General features: G+C 43.1%; 1 protein-coding gene across 2 annotated transcripts; it reads right to left on the bottom strand.

Moving 5' to 3' along the window:
* Positions 1-1,881: 1,881 nt before the first annotated feature.
* On the bottom strand, positions 1,882-16,164 carry VAMP7 (vesicle associated membrane protein 7). Of its 2 annotated transcripts, none has more exons than XM_060756253.2 (8): positions 16,051-16,164; positions 10,247-10,401; positions 9,664-9,721; positions 9,276-9,413; positions 7,993-8,083; positions 6,526-6,593; positions 4,605-4,697; positions 1,882-3,632 (listed from the first exon to the last, which is right to left on the bottom strand). In XM_060756253.2, the coding sequence occupies exons 2-8, from the start codon at positions 10,390-10,392 to the stop codon at positions 3,567-3,569; spliced, it is 660 nt and encodes a 219-aa protein (XP_060612236.1). In that variant the 5' UTR covers positions 10,393-10,401; positions 16,051-16,164; the 3' UTR covers positions 1,882-3,566. The 2 variants fall into 2 exon arrangements, with proteins under 2 accessions (XP_060612236.1, XP_060612237.1); XM_060756254.2 differs by lacking the exon at positions 16,051-16,164 and adding an exon at positions 15,887-15,996.
* Positions 16,165-16,181: the final 17 nt, after the last annotated feature.

Below are 16,181 nucleotides of genomic sequence, written 5' to 3' on the forward strand. Positions count from 1 at the left end.
CGTCCATTGGAAGCTTCTCAGCACTTGGAACTACAGCCTGTTTGTGGAAGCGGGAGACTGCCTGTAAATGGACACCTCTGCCACATACACATTTTTCACTTGTATTATGTGTATAGGTTGTAAATGAAACAATACCAAAAACAGTGCAGCTTTGACAGAATGTAGGTGGTGGTAAAGTTGCAAGGAATATACTGAACTAAACCACACCATCTCTCTTCAGATATCATCAGTGCAATATGACATTTACATTTCCTTGCTGGCTGTTGCGCTAAGAACTTCCCCTTTGATCAAGGAATGTTAATGACAGCTAACGCTAAACAACTTGTCTCGATTAGTAGATGTCGCTGTGCCTTGCTTTAAAGAACTTGGATGTGCCGTATATACTATTTGTGTATGTTGATCCCATCTATTAATTCGAAGGCAGGGCTTAAGGGCCAAAAGCATGGGTTTTGATAAGAACTGTGGAGAAGTCTACTGTCATTTTGTGGAGACGGGAAAGACTTAGTGCAGTCTCTGGTTTTCCAAGCATTCAGAAAAGACTTTCCAGGCTGTCCGGCCATGTTCCAGAAACATTCTCTCCTGACGTTTCGCCCACATCTATGGCAGGCATCCTCAGAGGTTGTGAGGTCTGTTGGAAACTAGGCAAGTGGGTTTACATATCTGTAGAATGTCCAGGGTGGGAGAAAGAACTCTTGTCTGCTTAAGGCTAGTGTGAATGTTGCCATTGGCCACCTTGATTAGCATTTAATGGCCTTGCAGTTTCAAAGCTTGGCTAGTCAATCTCTTTGCTGCCTCCCCTGCATAAGAATGTATCAGCAGCCATTTACTGGATATGGATGGCATTGAACTGCCCAACTGTAATTCCTGTAGACCTAATTCCCCAACATCGCTAAGACACTGATGCAAGTAAGACTTAATATGAATAGACAGCCATCTGTTTGCTTGCAAAGATGACCACGCTATCCAAAAGAGACCATATAGATTTATGTTAAGCAGTTTTTCAAACCAACATAGAGAATTATAAGAGTGTGTCCTTTTGCAAAAGTGGGCTTTCAGACTTAACGAACAGAATAGTACAGCATGAGGCAGCATAACTTTCTTTTTTAAAATGCGCGCCATTCAGTAGGTTGAAGACGTAGCGGAGCGCTAGTTGTCTCGTTTGAGAGGTGGGAGTATAAAGTTTTGTCCTGACAGTTCAGTCGCCATTATGCATTGGAACAGTGAGGTGCGTGCTTTTGCTGTTGAGGTCTACTTTTCGAGCGGATTTGGAGTGGCCGGCCCGCTCTCCAGATTTGGCCCCTTGTGATATTTTTCTATGGGTTTTTTTGAAATCCCGTGTTTATGTGAACCGTCCAGGTACCCTACCAGAATTGAAGACCAACATCCAGGAAGAAATTGCCAACATAACACATGCTATGCTGGCAAGAGTCATGACAAACGCCAGAAATTGGTTTACACAGTGAATGGAGAATGGGGGGCATCACCTACCTAATTTGATCTTCAAAACTACATAAAACAAAACTTTAGGTATGCGCCTACATTATATTTTTTTCTGATTCATACAATGGGTTTTATTAAGTTTTGAAAAAGAAGTTATGCTGCCTCACCCTGTACTATCAATTTCACTTTCAGTTTGAAGGAGTGGTTACAGGGGTTTGAGTAGACCTGTGAGTTTAGATTGTTTCACAGATCAGGCTTAAACTAAGCACCTTCACAGAATGCCATGGGCCTCAGGAACGCTCTTGCAAGGGAGACTGGGATATTTTTGTGTGAGCTGTAGAATGCCTTAAGTCTCGGCAATCATTTTAAGTGATACCACAGAGAAAGATCTCAAGAAGCCGCACTCGCCTCCCCTTGACGATTCATATCAGATAAGATTAGTCAAGATTAACTTTTTTATTTCACAATAATGCATCAGTGCATTTTAAAACGGGAAGAAGCAGTCTTAATATACATAAAGGCAATCATAGAAAATTAAGAGTTACTATGAACAGTTCCTAAAACATGCACAATGAAACACTGACTTGTGCCTGGAAAGAGATTTGGAAGGAAAGGGGAGGAAACAGGAGCAGAAGAGCCCTTCTCAGGCAGGGTCTTTGTCAGACCTCAGTGGGCCTGGCCATCCCTTAAGAGAGAAAGCAGGCCCTATCGTAGTGCCCATCTGAGTTTGGATGCTGGAAATGGCCGGCAGGAAATGTACAGAAAACAAAAACCGGATGGGGAAAGAGCAGCATGGGGGAGGCTAAGCATCACTCTAGGAGTCGTCATGCCAGTACTTCATACTTCCATAGCACTTCATGTTAATCTGGGAGGTGGAGGGTACGTTTCACACAGTTATTAGACAGTTGCACTGTGAGCAGCACATTGTCAAACATTGTTTCAAATACAATTTGCTTTCACATACGTTCATCCAAGATGAGCATCAAGCACTCGAGAGGGAAGCTCCATTTACTCTCAACATAAGCTACCCTGAAAATAGAGTGTAGCTTTTCCTTGTCATCGCCCACTTAAGCTGTAGCCCTTTTGGCTGAGACAAGAAAAATCCCCAGCAGAAACTCTCCCAAAGCACTCCGAGCTGCAATACAGTCCACCTTGTGCATGACTTGTTCTGAAGGCATTACATCCAACGCAACTGCCCCTCTGTCGCATTGTTCTGCAGCTGTCCGAGCAATTATGCAAGTCCATGCCAGAGTTCGCTTCTCAAACATCCTTCTTTGAGCAGGTTCCCTGGAGATGGCCAGTTTTAAGCTTTCAATGCTCCTTGCATATAAAAGCGTCCAACAGTAGCTCAGAATCCCAAAGTCTTGTCCAGTCTGTTACTGGGAACTGAGGCATAACTGTACCACATTTACAATCAGAAAGACAAATGCACAAGACTGGCAAAGCAATGGCCCTGACTGGTGCAGGATTTTGCTCACCAGAGGAGACGTTCCTTGTCCCACCTGGAGATGGAATCAGAGCTCGACACCTCTGGCAAGCAGGATGGGAGGAAAGCACAGACGACAAAGAGCGGCTACAAGAAAGCAACATCAACACCTTTGCCAATCACTTGGTTCACAGATCAAAGCCCATCAACGTGCCCAGTAAGGTCCTCTAAAGACAAAGTCATGGACTGACATGATTTTAGGAAAGGCACTGCTGGGAGGAGCTGGCTGCATGCGCTGAAGCAAGGGTACATGGAGAGGAATCCTTCGGCCTTGGTGGCCCCCACCCACATTCCCCCCTCAAGGGGCAAAGGATGAAGGTGAGGGCAGTCAGCACTCCGCCTGCTCCAGCAGGGCTTCCGGACTGTAAAGTGCAAAGCATGAACTCTTATTTAGACCCGCGGTCAATGCCTTCCTTTCCCCCGGGCAGCGTAGAAGTAAAAGACAAAGGTACTTTCAAGTAGGCTTAAACAAAACAACGCCTCTGCCCTGGAGGCTGCTGGCTTGGGATCCCACCCAAGCCCCTTTTTGGGGTGATAAGGCAAAAAGAGTCAAGTGTCCTGGAAGGATGAAGAGGAAGGAGGTCTGAGTTTGTTTTATGAGGGTCATCCGTACACGTGTGCAACTGACGGGTTCCGACGGCTACTTTACACAGTCTGGCCACAAGATGCCCCCGCAAGCCGCTGACACAATGATGTAGATTATGACCTGTATAAAGAAGTCAGTCCAAAGTCATTTCAAAGATCTCTTCCCCAATGAAAAGTGCACTGCCTAACAGTTAGAACAAGGCCTGATGTTCTATTTTTCAACACAGACTTGCATAAATTTCCCCTAATGTTTTGGGAGGCTATTTATTGCATTTGTATACCGCCTTTCTCAGCTCATAGGCGACTCAAGGCAGTTAACAGGGCAAAATTCAATGCTTACAATGTCATAAATGCAATTAAAAACATAACATATAATAAAAACTAAACAAATCAATAAACTATACATTCATAGTGTATTTCAGACAGGTTATTTTTTTTAAAAAAGATAAAAGTTTAGTTGTGTCTGACTCTGGGAGGTGGTGCTCATCTCCCATTTCTAAGGCAAAGAGCGGCATTATCCATATACACCTCCAAGGTCATGTGGCCAGCATGACTGCATGGAACACCGCTACCTTCCTGCCAAAGTGGTACTGTTGATCTACTCACATGTTTTTGAACTGTTAGGTTAGCAGAAGCTGGGGCTAGCAGTGGGAGCTCATCCTGCTCCCCAGATTCAAACTGCCAACTTTTCAGTCAGCAAGTTCAGCAGCTCAGTGGTTTAATATGCTGCACCACTAGGGGGCACTAATTTACCAAGAGCATAATTCATGATCAGGAGATACCTGATCAGGAGATACCAAATCCAAAGTGGTTACAGGTGGAAAGAAAGAAATAAAAAAACCCAGCCAATTTAGAAATGTATAGAGCTGTTCATTTATCCCAGTTGTAGCATTCCTTAAGCAACGAAAAGAAAAGGAAACGGAAAAAGGTTAAATAAATGCCTCTGCTTTAGAAACAAAAAGGGCCTCAGCTCAAAAATCTATCCCGGAGAGCAGTAACCAATAAGGGACCTTCATTCTTTGACACACACAGACAGGTTAAAATGCACAGCCTTCCCCCTCCCATCCTCATTTAATATCATACAGCAACTTACGATGGATACTATGGCAATAATGATGGTGAGCTTGAGGTTCTTCATGCACATTGCTCTAGCCAGGTTCCGGCTGGTTGTTTTGAAAGTGACAGACTATGGGAAAAGCACAGGAGACCTTCTTACCACTATATCCAACGCTGCCTATGCCTTGAGGCAATGCCAGTTCTGCAGTCCACCACCTGGAAAGCCTGCTGAGCTGTTGTTTTGCCATAAGGCTTAGACTCAGAGAAGTTTAAAATCAGCAAGTCCAGTGTAATCAAATACAGACTTAACAGTCTAGTTGCCATTCTACCCCCGGCATTTACTACAACAAGAAATCCTTTTGCAAATATTCCATTTTCCTCTAAATAAAAATAATAGTCTTTGTAAACCTGATCACTACAGAACAGGAAACAAATGATTAATAAATGCTCTCCCGCTTCACCAATTTTTTATTTGGATTGCCCCAAATCATCCCTTTTTCAAACCTGGAACATTTTTACAATAATTCTGGCTAGCAGGGAAAACCTATGGATACAGAGGATAGCCAACTGAAATACTGACATAACTTCGCAGGTATAGAATCATAGAGTTGGAAGAGACCTTGTGGGGCATCCAGTCCAACCCCTTTCTGCCAAGCAGAAAAATCGCATTCAAAGCACCCCCGACAGATGGCCGTTCAGCCTCTGTTTAAAAGCCTCTAAAGAAAGAGCCTTCACCACACTCCGGGGCAGAGAGTTCCACTGCTGAACAGCTCTCAGAGTTAGCAAGTTCTTCCTCATGTTCAGGTGGAATCTCCCTTCCTGTATTTTGAAGCCACTGTTCGGTGTTTTTGTCTCCAGGGCAGCAGAAAACAAGCTTTCTCCCTCCTCCCTATGACTTCCCCTCAGATATTGATCCATGGCCCTCATCATGTCTCCTCTCAGCCTTCTCTACTGCAGGTTAAACACGCCCAGCTCTTTAAGCCACTCCTCATAGGGCTTGTTCTCCAGACCCTTGATCATTTGAGTCGCCCTCCTTTGGACACATTCCAGCTTGTCAACATCTCCCTTCAATTGTGGTGCTCAGAATTGGACACAGGGTGATTCCAGGTGTGGTCTGACCAAAGCAGAATGGAGGGATCACAATGACTTCCCTGGATCTAGACACTAGACTCCTATTTATGCAGGCCAATATCCCATTGGCATTTTTAGCTGCAGCATGACACTATTGGCTCATATTTAACTTGTCGTCCATGAGAACTCCAAGATGTTTTTCACATGTACTGCTATTGAGCCAGGCATCCTTTACATGTGTACTATAAAAACGACTCCCAAACAAATGTATACATCATGAGTCACTTGGCACAAAATCCAAACTTTCCACCCGCCTTTAGCCACAATAATTATACCGCTTCTTATTTCAAAACAATGCTAAAATTTGCTGCTTATGCAACAGGTGTACTTTGATACACTGGAAGAAAGACGCCTGACCAAAGATAGTTGAACTGTTTTAAAAACACAGGGAAAAGAAACAGCAGCAAATCAAACTCAGCAAATGATGCATATTTTAAAATAATGGGGAAAGGCCCCACCTCCTCAAAGGAGGTCTTAAATGTCTCTGTTGATGAGGGGGAAGAAAACCCTATGACTAAGCCCTGCAGAAAACCCTGGATTTCAAATCACGTTCACAAGTACTGGTTTACCTGCTTATAAACAGTCAGGAACCTCAGTATTGCATCATGGCAACAATTAGTCAGGGTTTAAATACTAGCTATTTCAAGAATGTAGATGACTTCTTCACCACACTCAATGTAGCCCAGTTATTTCTATCAGAACACTTCCTGAAGTCAGACAGAGCAAATACCAATTAGTTAATTTCAGTTCTCCCTTTCCCACACATTAATTACAAATCCCATGGTAAATTTAGCCAGTCGTCTCTTTGCCCTAATCCCGAAACATACCGAATCCACAAGGTTTTCAGTTTTGTCTATCAGCAATTCCAGCTTTTCTCCTCTTTGGGCCACCAGATCTGAGATAAAGAGAAAGCAAATAATGAGAAGGGTAGTAGAACAGTGGTCTGACAGGGTAAATGGCGTATGGGATCTTGGTGTGTAACTAAAAATATGGCAAAATCCTTTCCAGAGGCTTTAAAAACAGGCATGGGCAAACTTGGGCCCTCCAGATGTTTTGTACTTCAACTCCCAGAGTTCCTAAGTCTATCGGCTGTTAGGAATTGAAGTCCAAAACACCTAGAGATCCCAAGTTTGCCTATGCCTGCTTTAAAAAAATGACATTCTTTTTAGAAATACAAAAAAAAAAAAAAGCTTTTTATGTCAGCTCAAAAGAAAGCAAGGTAAGTACAAGCATAGTTTCTCTCTCAGTCTTTGGCTACATAGGCAATAACCAATGCCAGAGATACAGCTTAATGGTGTAACATTAGAAAATGTTGACTATTTCCACTACCTTGCCAGCCACCTCTCCACCAAAGTCAACATCGACACCGAAATACAACACCGCCTGAGCTCTGCAAGTGCAGCATTTTTCCAAATGAAGCAGAGAGTGTTTTGAGGACCGGGACATCCGTAGGAATACCAAGGTGCTTGTTTATAAAGCTATTGCCCTCCCAACCCTGCTATATGACTGCGAAACATGGACTGTCTACAGTCGTCACACGCAACTTCTGGAACGATTCCATCAGCGCTGCTTCCGGAAAATCCTGAAAATCTCTTGGAAAGACAAGCGGACAAATGTCAGCGTGCTGCAAGAAGCAAACACCACCAGCATTGAAGCGATGGTCCTCTGCCATCAACTTCACTGGACCAGCCACGTTGTCTGGATGCCCAACCACGGTCTCCCAAAGCAGTTGCTCGACTCCTAACTCAAGAACGGAAAATGGAATGTTGGCAGGCAGGAAAAGAGATTTAAAGGTAGGCTCAAAGCCAACCTTAAAAACTCTGGCATAGACACTGAGAACTGGGAAGCCCTGGCTCTTGAGCGCTCCAGCTGGAGGTCATCCGTGACCAGCAGTGCTGTAGAATTTGAAGAGGCACGAATGGAGGGCAAAAGAAAGAAACACGCCAAGAGGAAGGCGCATCAAGCCAACCCCGACCAGGACCGCTTTCCACCTGGAAACCAATGCCCTCACTGCAGGAGAAGATGCAGATCAAGAATAGGGCTCCACAGTCACCTACGGACCCACCACACACTGCACACAGACCCTAGAGGATCATCATACTTGGACAACAAGGGATCGCCCAAGTAAATAAGTACATAGGCAATACAGGACTACTAGCTGCTAAAACAGTGATTTCCCTTTTCCCCAAATTGCTCCTTCCTACAAGAACGTAAAGTCCAAGTAAATGCATCAGACTGCAAAAACAGGGTCTTGCAGGTGTTTACTACACCTGTGCAAAGGAGCGCCACCATACCTATATTGCGGACCATGATCCCCTTGAGCTCATCCACTTGGGCCTGCGTCTCTGCCACCTGGTCAGAGCCCTTGTTCTCAGAGTGGTATTTCTGCAGGCCAGGAAAAAACAAGAGAGACATACATGCATAAAAACATAATTTCACAAAGCAACAGAAAGTCAAGTGGCGGTACCCACCACAGGAGAAAACTTTAAAGAAATCCAACAAGATCTGTGTACAAAGTAATAGAAACAGAGGCCAATACACCCCCAATACTGTGTCCAGATTTCAAAGCAATTGTATTCTTCTAAGATACACCCCCAGTTCCCGTTTAGGAATCACATTCTGCTCAATATAATTTGCTTCACCAGCTATGTCCTGCCACAACCTTCCTTTTAATTCAAGTTATCCTTGTTTCAATCTTGGCTCTTTTAGATTGAATGCTGCATTTCTTCTTGTTAAAGGCTTGTTTTTTATTTCTTGATCAATATGAGTGATTCCTTAGAACTGTTTATTATACTGTGTAGTCTGCACTGATTTTGCCTATGTGTCCAACCACTTTTTGTCATGCAGGAAGACACAACAGAACCTCTCCCCAACAGATTATTAAGTTTCATCCCTGGACTGCACAATTCTCTTGTGTCATCAAATCTCCAGTCCTCAATGAGTAGATAGACTAGAGATAGGATTAGGCTGAGGGATTCCTTCCCCACATTCCTATGCAGGTTTACCAAAAAGGGTGTTGTCCTTCCTCCTCCTTCTAGTCGTGGCCTCCTCCTTTGATGATACAAGAATATAATTCTGTGAGGGAACTTCCTCTTTTTAGTTTTATTGCCCTGGGTTGACCATGTGGTTTCCACCACTGCTTTCTTCTACTTTTTCATCCTTCCAGTGAGGACGCATTTTGCCTCTCTCTCTAGGCAAAATGTAGCTGCATGGATTTTTTTTTTAAACTTTTAACCCTTTTACTTCTTTAGAAGATGAGATTTAGTAAGCTAGTTAGCTCCAAGAACTTTTCTATCAAGAATGTATTTTTTTTACTTCAATAAATATTTTTGAAAGTAAAATTCTGAATCTGAAATCCTGTGGCATTCTAAGACTAGAAGCTTATCCCAGTTTCACCATATGTAAATTTCTGCTGGTTATGAAGTTTACTTCTGGTGCTCTACTATATTTATGGTGGAATCACCCCAGCTGAGGGTTATTTTTGAGACTAACAGCTCAGATTGCCCAACACAGATAACCATCCAGCCTCTGCTTAAGAATCTCCAAGATACATATGACTACAATCATGAAACCTCACCAGTTGTGCAGCCAGAACACTAGAAAACTCGCTGTTCATAGCATAGGGAAGGGCAGTCTGTGCACGTGAACCATATGTTGTCTGAAACCGCTTTTTGATTTCATTCAGAAACGTGAAAGCTCGGGAACGTTCAAAGTCCTGAAAAGGAAGAGTGAGGAGAGTTCTTTACAGCACTGTTGGCTCAATGACGGATAGGCAAGCCATAAATCAGACAGGATTAAAAGTGTAAATATTTTTAAAATGGGAAATATAGGGACCAGTTCTAGCTTTTTACATTGCTGACACACAGTATATCCCCAGTGGGTGTCTGTGCTTCTAGGAACCACATACAGAGAGCATAAATATTCACAAAAACACGAATCATGTTTCTGTACTCCCAGGTACTCACATCATCAGTGATGCAGAGGTATATAATCCGGTCCTGGCAGATGTAGTGGAACAGGTAACTGGAGGAAGACAAGATAACAGAACAATGTTATGGTCTCACAACTCCAGAATTTTTTGGATGACACCAATTATCTGGATCCATTTCAAACTGGTTTCAGGTCTAGTTATGGAACTGAAACAGCATTGGTCGCCTACAACCTAGACAAGGGAATGTGTCCCTACAGGTTCTCTTGGACTTCTCAGCAGCTTTTGATACCATCGACATGGTATCCTTCTGAGCCGCTTATCTGGAACGGGGTTTGGGGGCACTGTTTTGCAGTGGCTCCAGTCTGTCTTGGAGGGGCAAACCCAGATGGTGGAACTGGGGGACTGCTGTTCGACTCCCTGGCTGGAAGCAACCCAGTGATTCTGGCCATGAAAGCCTTCAACAACACATAAGCAAGAACTTCCACATCATCCACACTTCAACAGAGATAACCATGTTAGCTCTTTTCCTTACCACTATGTCTATGATTGGATGATTGCTTTCATTTCAGCCTCTCACTTGCAGAAAAATATTAATTCCTCCCTAGAGCAGTACTCACTTTCCATGGGAGTAGGTCAGTTTGTTGTTTTCTGATGGTATCTTCGCCAAGATCTGCTCCGTCACCTCCAGGAAGTTCCCTCCACACCAAGCATGTTTGGCTAAGATGGTGGAGCCCCTGGCCACCACTGCGAACAGAATAGCCATGGCTGAAGGCTGGCAGAAGGGACAAGAAGGAGAAAAAGACTGCCCGTCAGCTAACCATATTGTCATCATAATCTAAAAGTTACATTTTTCATATGCAAGATTACAAGAGCAGCTCTCAACCATTTACTTGAATTCTATCTCAAATAAATGTACTTAGTGCTGTACTTGAATGAGAAGCAATTTTTGAACTGAAAGCATTTGTGGAATATGAATTAAGAGAATGAAAGGAACATGGCTGAAATAGAGAAGGAAATGAAGATGAGAAGCAATGCAGATATGCTGCTCATATCAAGCATCATACCAGCAAGAGGAAATCAAGTTCATATTATCTCACACTTGGGGCCTGTGAAGAGGGCATTGTGAAATCTGATTAAGGACCTTTCCCCCAGTTTTTGGCTGCAGTGAATGCTAACCCCCCTCCCCCCCCAAAAAAACAACAACAACCAAGGATTGTAAAAGACTGCAAGTACAGTCAGTTCCCCACATTTGCTGGAGTAAGTAAGGGAGGAACACTAGAGGGCCTACAGATTCCGACAAAGAACATATTAAACAAATCCACCAATAATCAAATCTGTAAAGATCATGCCTGCAAACATGAAGGGGCCAAGTGTATTCTACCAAGCATGTGCTGCAACCCAGCTGAGTTAACACTGCAGTCTCTACATAAAACCATTGAGTCATCTTTGAGAAAGGAAAGAAGCATGCATGACTTGAGCATTCAAGATGCCCATGTAGCCCATAACCCAGGACAGCAAGCAAACATTAAGCAAAGAGCCAATCACATACTTGGGTGAAGACTCTTCAGTAAACTCTCAGCAGTTAATTATCGCCCACCATCATTTTCTCATTCCTTTAGAGCAGATAGCCAATTTCAAACAGGCACACCACACCTCCCGTTTTAAAGGCTTGAGAATGGACAGTTAATTAAGAAAATAGACCTGACGTGCCCTTCCAGGCCCCTTCTACATAGCTGTATAAAATCCAGATTATCTGCTTTGAACTGGATTATATGGCGATGTAGACTCAGATAATCCATTTCAAAGCAGATAATGTGTGTGCTGGTACAACTGCACCAGAAGCTCCAATTTTGTTTGCTTTGCATTTAATGTTTGTTATAGTCCTAAGTATCAGGGACTCTGCAGGGTGGCTTCCTGTTATAGTTTGCAATCATAGGGCAAGCCACCTGTCAATTATAGTTAGGTTCCTTGGTCCCGCCCCTTTTTGAGTTTTGGAAGGAATGGGAGCCTTTTTGAGTCAGTTCTCAGAGAGAAGCCTTTCGCACAGGACATAAAACCAAGAGCTCCTGTAGAAAGCTTCGTCTTCTACAGCTTGGCCAGGGTATACAGCCCACAGCTTGGCCGGGGAGAAAAGGCCCACAGCTTGGCTGAGGATTTTGCAGCCTTACAGCTCCTTTGCTAAGGGACTTCAGCCAGCCATCACTGAAACCTGAACTCCTTCTTTTCCCCTGGAAGTCTACAAAGGTCTGCTTGGTAAGGGTTGCTCGCGGAAGCCAGACGCAGTTGGTACCAGGTGCAGGGGCTCCACGCCAACAGAGGCAAGTACAGACTGCCCAGATTAGAAGTTAAGGATTTCCACATTAGTTAGTATACAGTTATGAAGATAGTGCCTGTTCCCAGTGAACAAGATTGCAAGAGCCAATAGACTGTTAAGAAAGCGTTAAAGTACCTCTTTGTTTTCATCAATAAAGAACTTTGTTGGACTTACTTTAAGCCTCTACAGAACTTTGTTTTGGGGAGGTCCAAGGGCCTTTAATCTGAGGCAGCCCCGGCGTCCCGTTGGGGACACAGAATTTATGTCCTGTCTAAAGTCTTATGCACAGGCCCAGCATGTGACAGCACAATGTGGATTATCTGCCTTGATCTTCTGGATTATATGACACTATAGAAGGGCCCCCAGAGAGATTCTTAAGTGTCCCAAAAAAAAAAGCTTCTTAACTGAGGTCTGGGAGTATGTGTTTCCCATGAGAAACCGCTAAGTCGTTTCACAGGCAGCTTGTTCCTGACAGAAGAAATCACATTAGTACCACTTTTACGACACTTTCAAACTTGTAGTCCTTGCTGTTCAACACTATATGAGTTGGACAGCATATAGTTTCCTCCCTGTTACATTCAACATGGTGAATGTGAAGTACCCCAATCTCAACTTAATGTTTCCAAATGCACATTCCCCCTCTGTTCTGCTACAAGGGTTTGGCTGAAAATGATCCTCTGAATGGCCTCAAAAGGTGTGGCTCCACCATAAACAAGGCAAATAAAATACTGGATTGGTGATCATTTCAGCCTAACCTTCACAGATCACGTGGGCAGTCTGATTGTCAGTGTTCATTCTTAACTCCAACAAACCAGAATTAACACTGACATATAACTATAAATTTAAGCCATTAAAACTATTAAACATAGGCATATACAACATGTAAACACTAAGATAAAGCATCAAAAACATCCTCATATAAATATTAAAATCACATGATCCAAAAAGATGGTAGAATCCAAGCATGACAACAAGTCACAATCTTGACTCTAGGCCAAACTGACAACGTAATTTTGAAGGTCTCCTCCAGCTCCCAAATACCATAAACAGAAGTCACACTTGGCAAATGGTTTTTTTAAAAACTAGGGCACATGATCCAATGGCAGCCCTTGCAGTAAGAAAGTTTCTTAAAGGGCAAGGAATCTTAGCTTCCTATTATGCCTCTTGCTTCTTGTATAAAACTATTCAAGAAAGCAGAAGTGTATTAATGCAATCCTAGCCACATAGTTTGCCAAAGGGAAAATCGGTTGCTCCTTGCCCAAGTTGCTCCATCCAGAAAAGGCTTTTTAAAAACCTTCTTAGCTTATACTACGGTACTAATTATTTATTGTCTACTCACATTACTTCCATTTTATATCCCCTTCAGGCGCTAACCTTACACAAAAGAATAGTCACTGTGACTTTTCAAATGTAATCTCTTCAAGACATTATGTTCTAGGATGGCACTTTATTTTGTCAAAGAAGATTAAAAGATACAGGTCTTTCTGCAGCACAGGAGGATGAGAATGGTCCTCCTGTGCTGTTGCGCAGACTTCGCAAAGTATGTAGTAATCACATCAGGGCTTTTTCTCCAAATGTTCTGTGAACCTTCCATACAGACACCTAAAATCTTGCCTTACAATGTTAACTGGTTTTAATCGCTGATTGAGTCAACTACGTGACCCACTGTGTTTGTGCACTTAATACAAGGGTATCTTTTGTTTTCTCTGCTGAAGAATCAGCAGAGAAAAGCTTTTGTTTTACTGCAATGTTTTTGAAACACCAAATAGATATGAGAACCTATTAGTATGTAAGGTAAAAGCCATCCCTGGGTTCCATTTGAGGTTCTATGGTTGATGTCTGCTAGAAGTTGATCAAAGAATTGTACTCGAAGAGCTAGAGATTTCTAGAGAGAAACATCAAATATAATCCATGAACAATCAAATCTGCAAAAGTCAAAACCACCAAGGGCCCCATCACACTAGCCTTTAAGGACTGCAATTTCATAGGACATTAAGGGAAACATATCCTAAAGGCACTAGAGTCTGTCTGATCTTGGAAGCGGAATGGTTATGATCTAGAAGGGAGACTGCCAAGCACTACAGATGAAATCACCTCTGATCACTCCTTGTCTGAGAACTCCTCAAGAAATCTATGGGGTGGTCATAAATTGACAGTTGATACACATTCAGAGAGCTACAGCACTTTTCCAAATTACAAATCCAAGGATGATACATACTGCATCCTAGGAAGACAACTGCCCGGAGTCCCCTTGGAAAGAGGGGGCTGTCTAGAAATAAAGCATTATTGTAATTACTGTTACTATTATATCCCAGGGCAAAAAGTATGCACCCTGAGGCAGGATAATATGAATCTACACTACCGCACAATCCAGTTCAAAGCAGACAATCTGGATACAGAAACTGGATTATATGGCAGTGGAGATGAGACCCACAAGAGCATTAAAGAGGAGGAAGCAGAGACAAGTGTTATCCTCTTCAAGAAAAAAGGAGAAGCAACATTAAGAAAAGCGCTGAGAAAGAAAGGCTGGGAAGCTTGACCAGGGCCCTTTCCACACAGCTGTATAAAATCCACATTGAACTGGATTATATATATGGCAGTGTGGACTCAGGGCCCTTCCATACAGCCATATAATCCAGAATATCAAGGCAAAAGATCCCACCAAATTTCCTTTGAATTGGGATATCTGAGTCCACACTTCCATCTATTCCAATTCAAAGCAGATAATGTGGGATTTTATTCAGTTGTGTGGAAGGAGCCTCGGTTATATTGGGAGTCCATACTGCCATATATCCCAGTTCAAAGCAGAAAATGTCAGATTTTATTCAACTGTGTGGAAGAGGCCTCAGATAACCCACTTCAAAGAAGATATTGTGGTATTATCTGCTTTGATATTCTCGGTTATATGGCTGTGTGGTAGGCCTGCGTCTATGCTAGTATATAATCCAATTCAAAGCAGATATTGTGGGATTATCTGCCTTGATATTCTGGGTTATATGGCTGTGTGGTAGGCCTACGTCTATACTAATATATAATCCAATTCAAAACAGATATTGTGGGATTATCTGCTTTGATATTCATGGTTATATGGCTGTGTGGTAGGCCTACGTCTATGCTAGTATATAATCCAATTCAAAGCAAATATTGTGGGATTATCTGCTTTGATATTCTCGGTTATATGGCTGTGTGGTAGACCTACGTCTATACTAGTATATAATCCAATTCAAAGCAGATATTGCAAGATTATCTGCCTTGATATTCTGGGTTATATGGCTGTGTGGTAGACCTACGTCTATACTAGTATATAATCCAATTCAAAGCAGATATTGTGGGATTATCTGCTTTTATATTCTCGGTTATATGGCTGTGTGGTAGGCATACGTCTATGCTAGTATATAATCCAATTCAAAGCAGATATTGTGGGGTGATCTGCCTTGATATTCTGGGTTATATGGCTGTGTGGTAGGCCTATGTCTATGCTAGTATATAATCAAATTCAAAGCAGATATTGTGGGATTATCTGCTTTGATATTCTGGGTTATATGGCTGTGTGGTAGGCCTATGTCTATACTAGTATATAATCCAATTCAAAGCAGATATTGTGGGATTATCTGCCTTGATATTCTGGGTTATATGGCTGTGTGGTAGGCCTACATCTATACTCGTATATAATCCAATTCAAAGCAGATATTGTGGGATTATCTGCCTTGATATTCTGGGTTATTTGCCTTGTGTGGTAGGCCTACATCTATACTCGTATATAATCCAATTCAAAGCAGATATATGGCTGTGTGGTAGGGGCCCGAGTCCACACTGCCATATAACCCAGTTCAAAGCAGATATTGTAGGATTTCCTGCATTAATATTCTGGGTTATATGGCTGTGTGGAAGGACACAATTGAGAAGGAAAGGAGGAAGGCTTCAGTCAGGCCTAACCCTTTACCTGAGGGTGGGGGCGTTGCTATAGCAACAGTGGCCTAGTCCGAGGCTTCACTACCACCAAGGAGGCAGGTCTCCTCCCTCAGCGGCAACCAAGCCTCCTATTTGGTGAGAACCGCCGTTCCGTCTCTTCCCCTCTCCTTCTCCCCGGCTTTTCCGCCTCCTCACCTGGCCAAGCGCCCGCCCGGACCCTCCAGGCCCCGTCCTGTAATCGACAAGCTTCCAGGACAAGCCAGCAGCGCGTGAGCTTCCGCCCCTGGCCGCAAAGGCTCCTGGGAAGCCGAGTTCGGACGCCGGGG

This window comes from Anolis sagrei, chromosome 10 (assembly GCF_037176765.1).
Source record: "Anolis sagrei isolate rAnoSag1 chromosome 10, rAnoSag1.mat, whole genome shotgun sequence".
Lineage (NCBI taxonomy): Eukaryota > Metazoa > Chordata > Lepidosauria > Squamata > Dactyloidae > Anolis > Anolis sagrei.

Bases quoted from the DNA above. Each gene is read 5' to 3' on its own strand.
- VAMP7 (XM_060756253.2), bottom strand. From the start codon at position 10,392: ATGGCTATTCTGTTCGCAGTGGTGGCCAGGGGCTCCACCATCTTAGCC. The intron at 8,084-9,275 runs GTGAGGTTTCAT...CCTGGCCTGCAG, and splicing joins GTGTTCTGGCTGCACAACTG to AAATACCACTCTGAGAACAA. The intron at 6,594-7,992 runs GTATGGTGGCGC...TCTTTATCTCAG, and splicing joins GATCATGGTCCGCAATATAG to ATCTGGTGGCCCAAAGAGGA.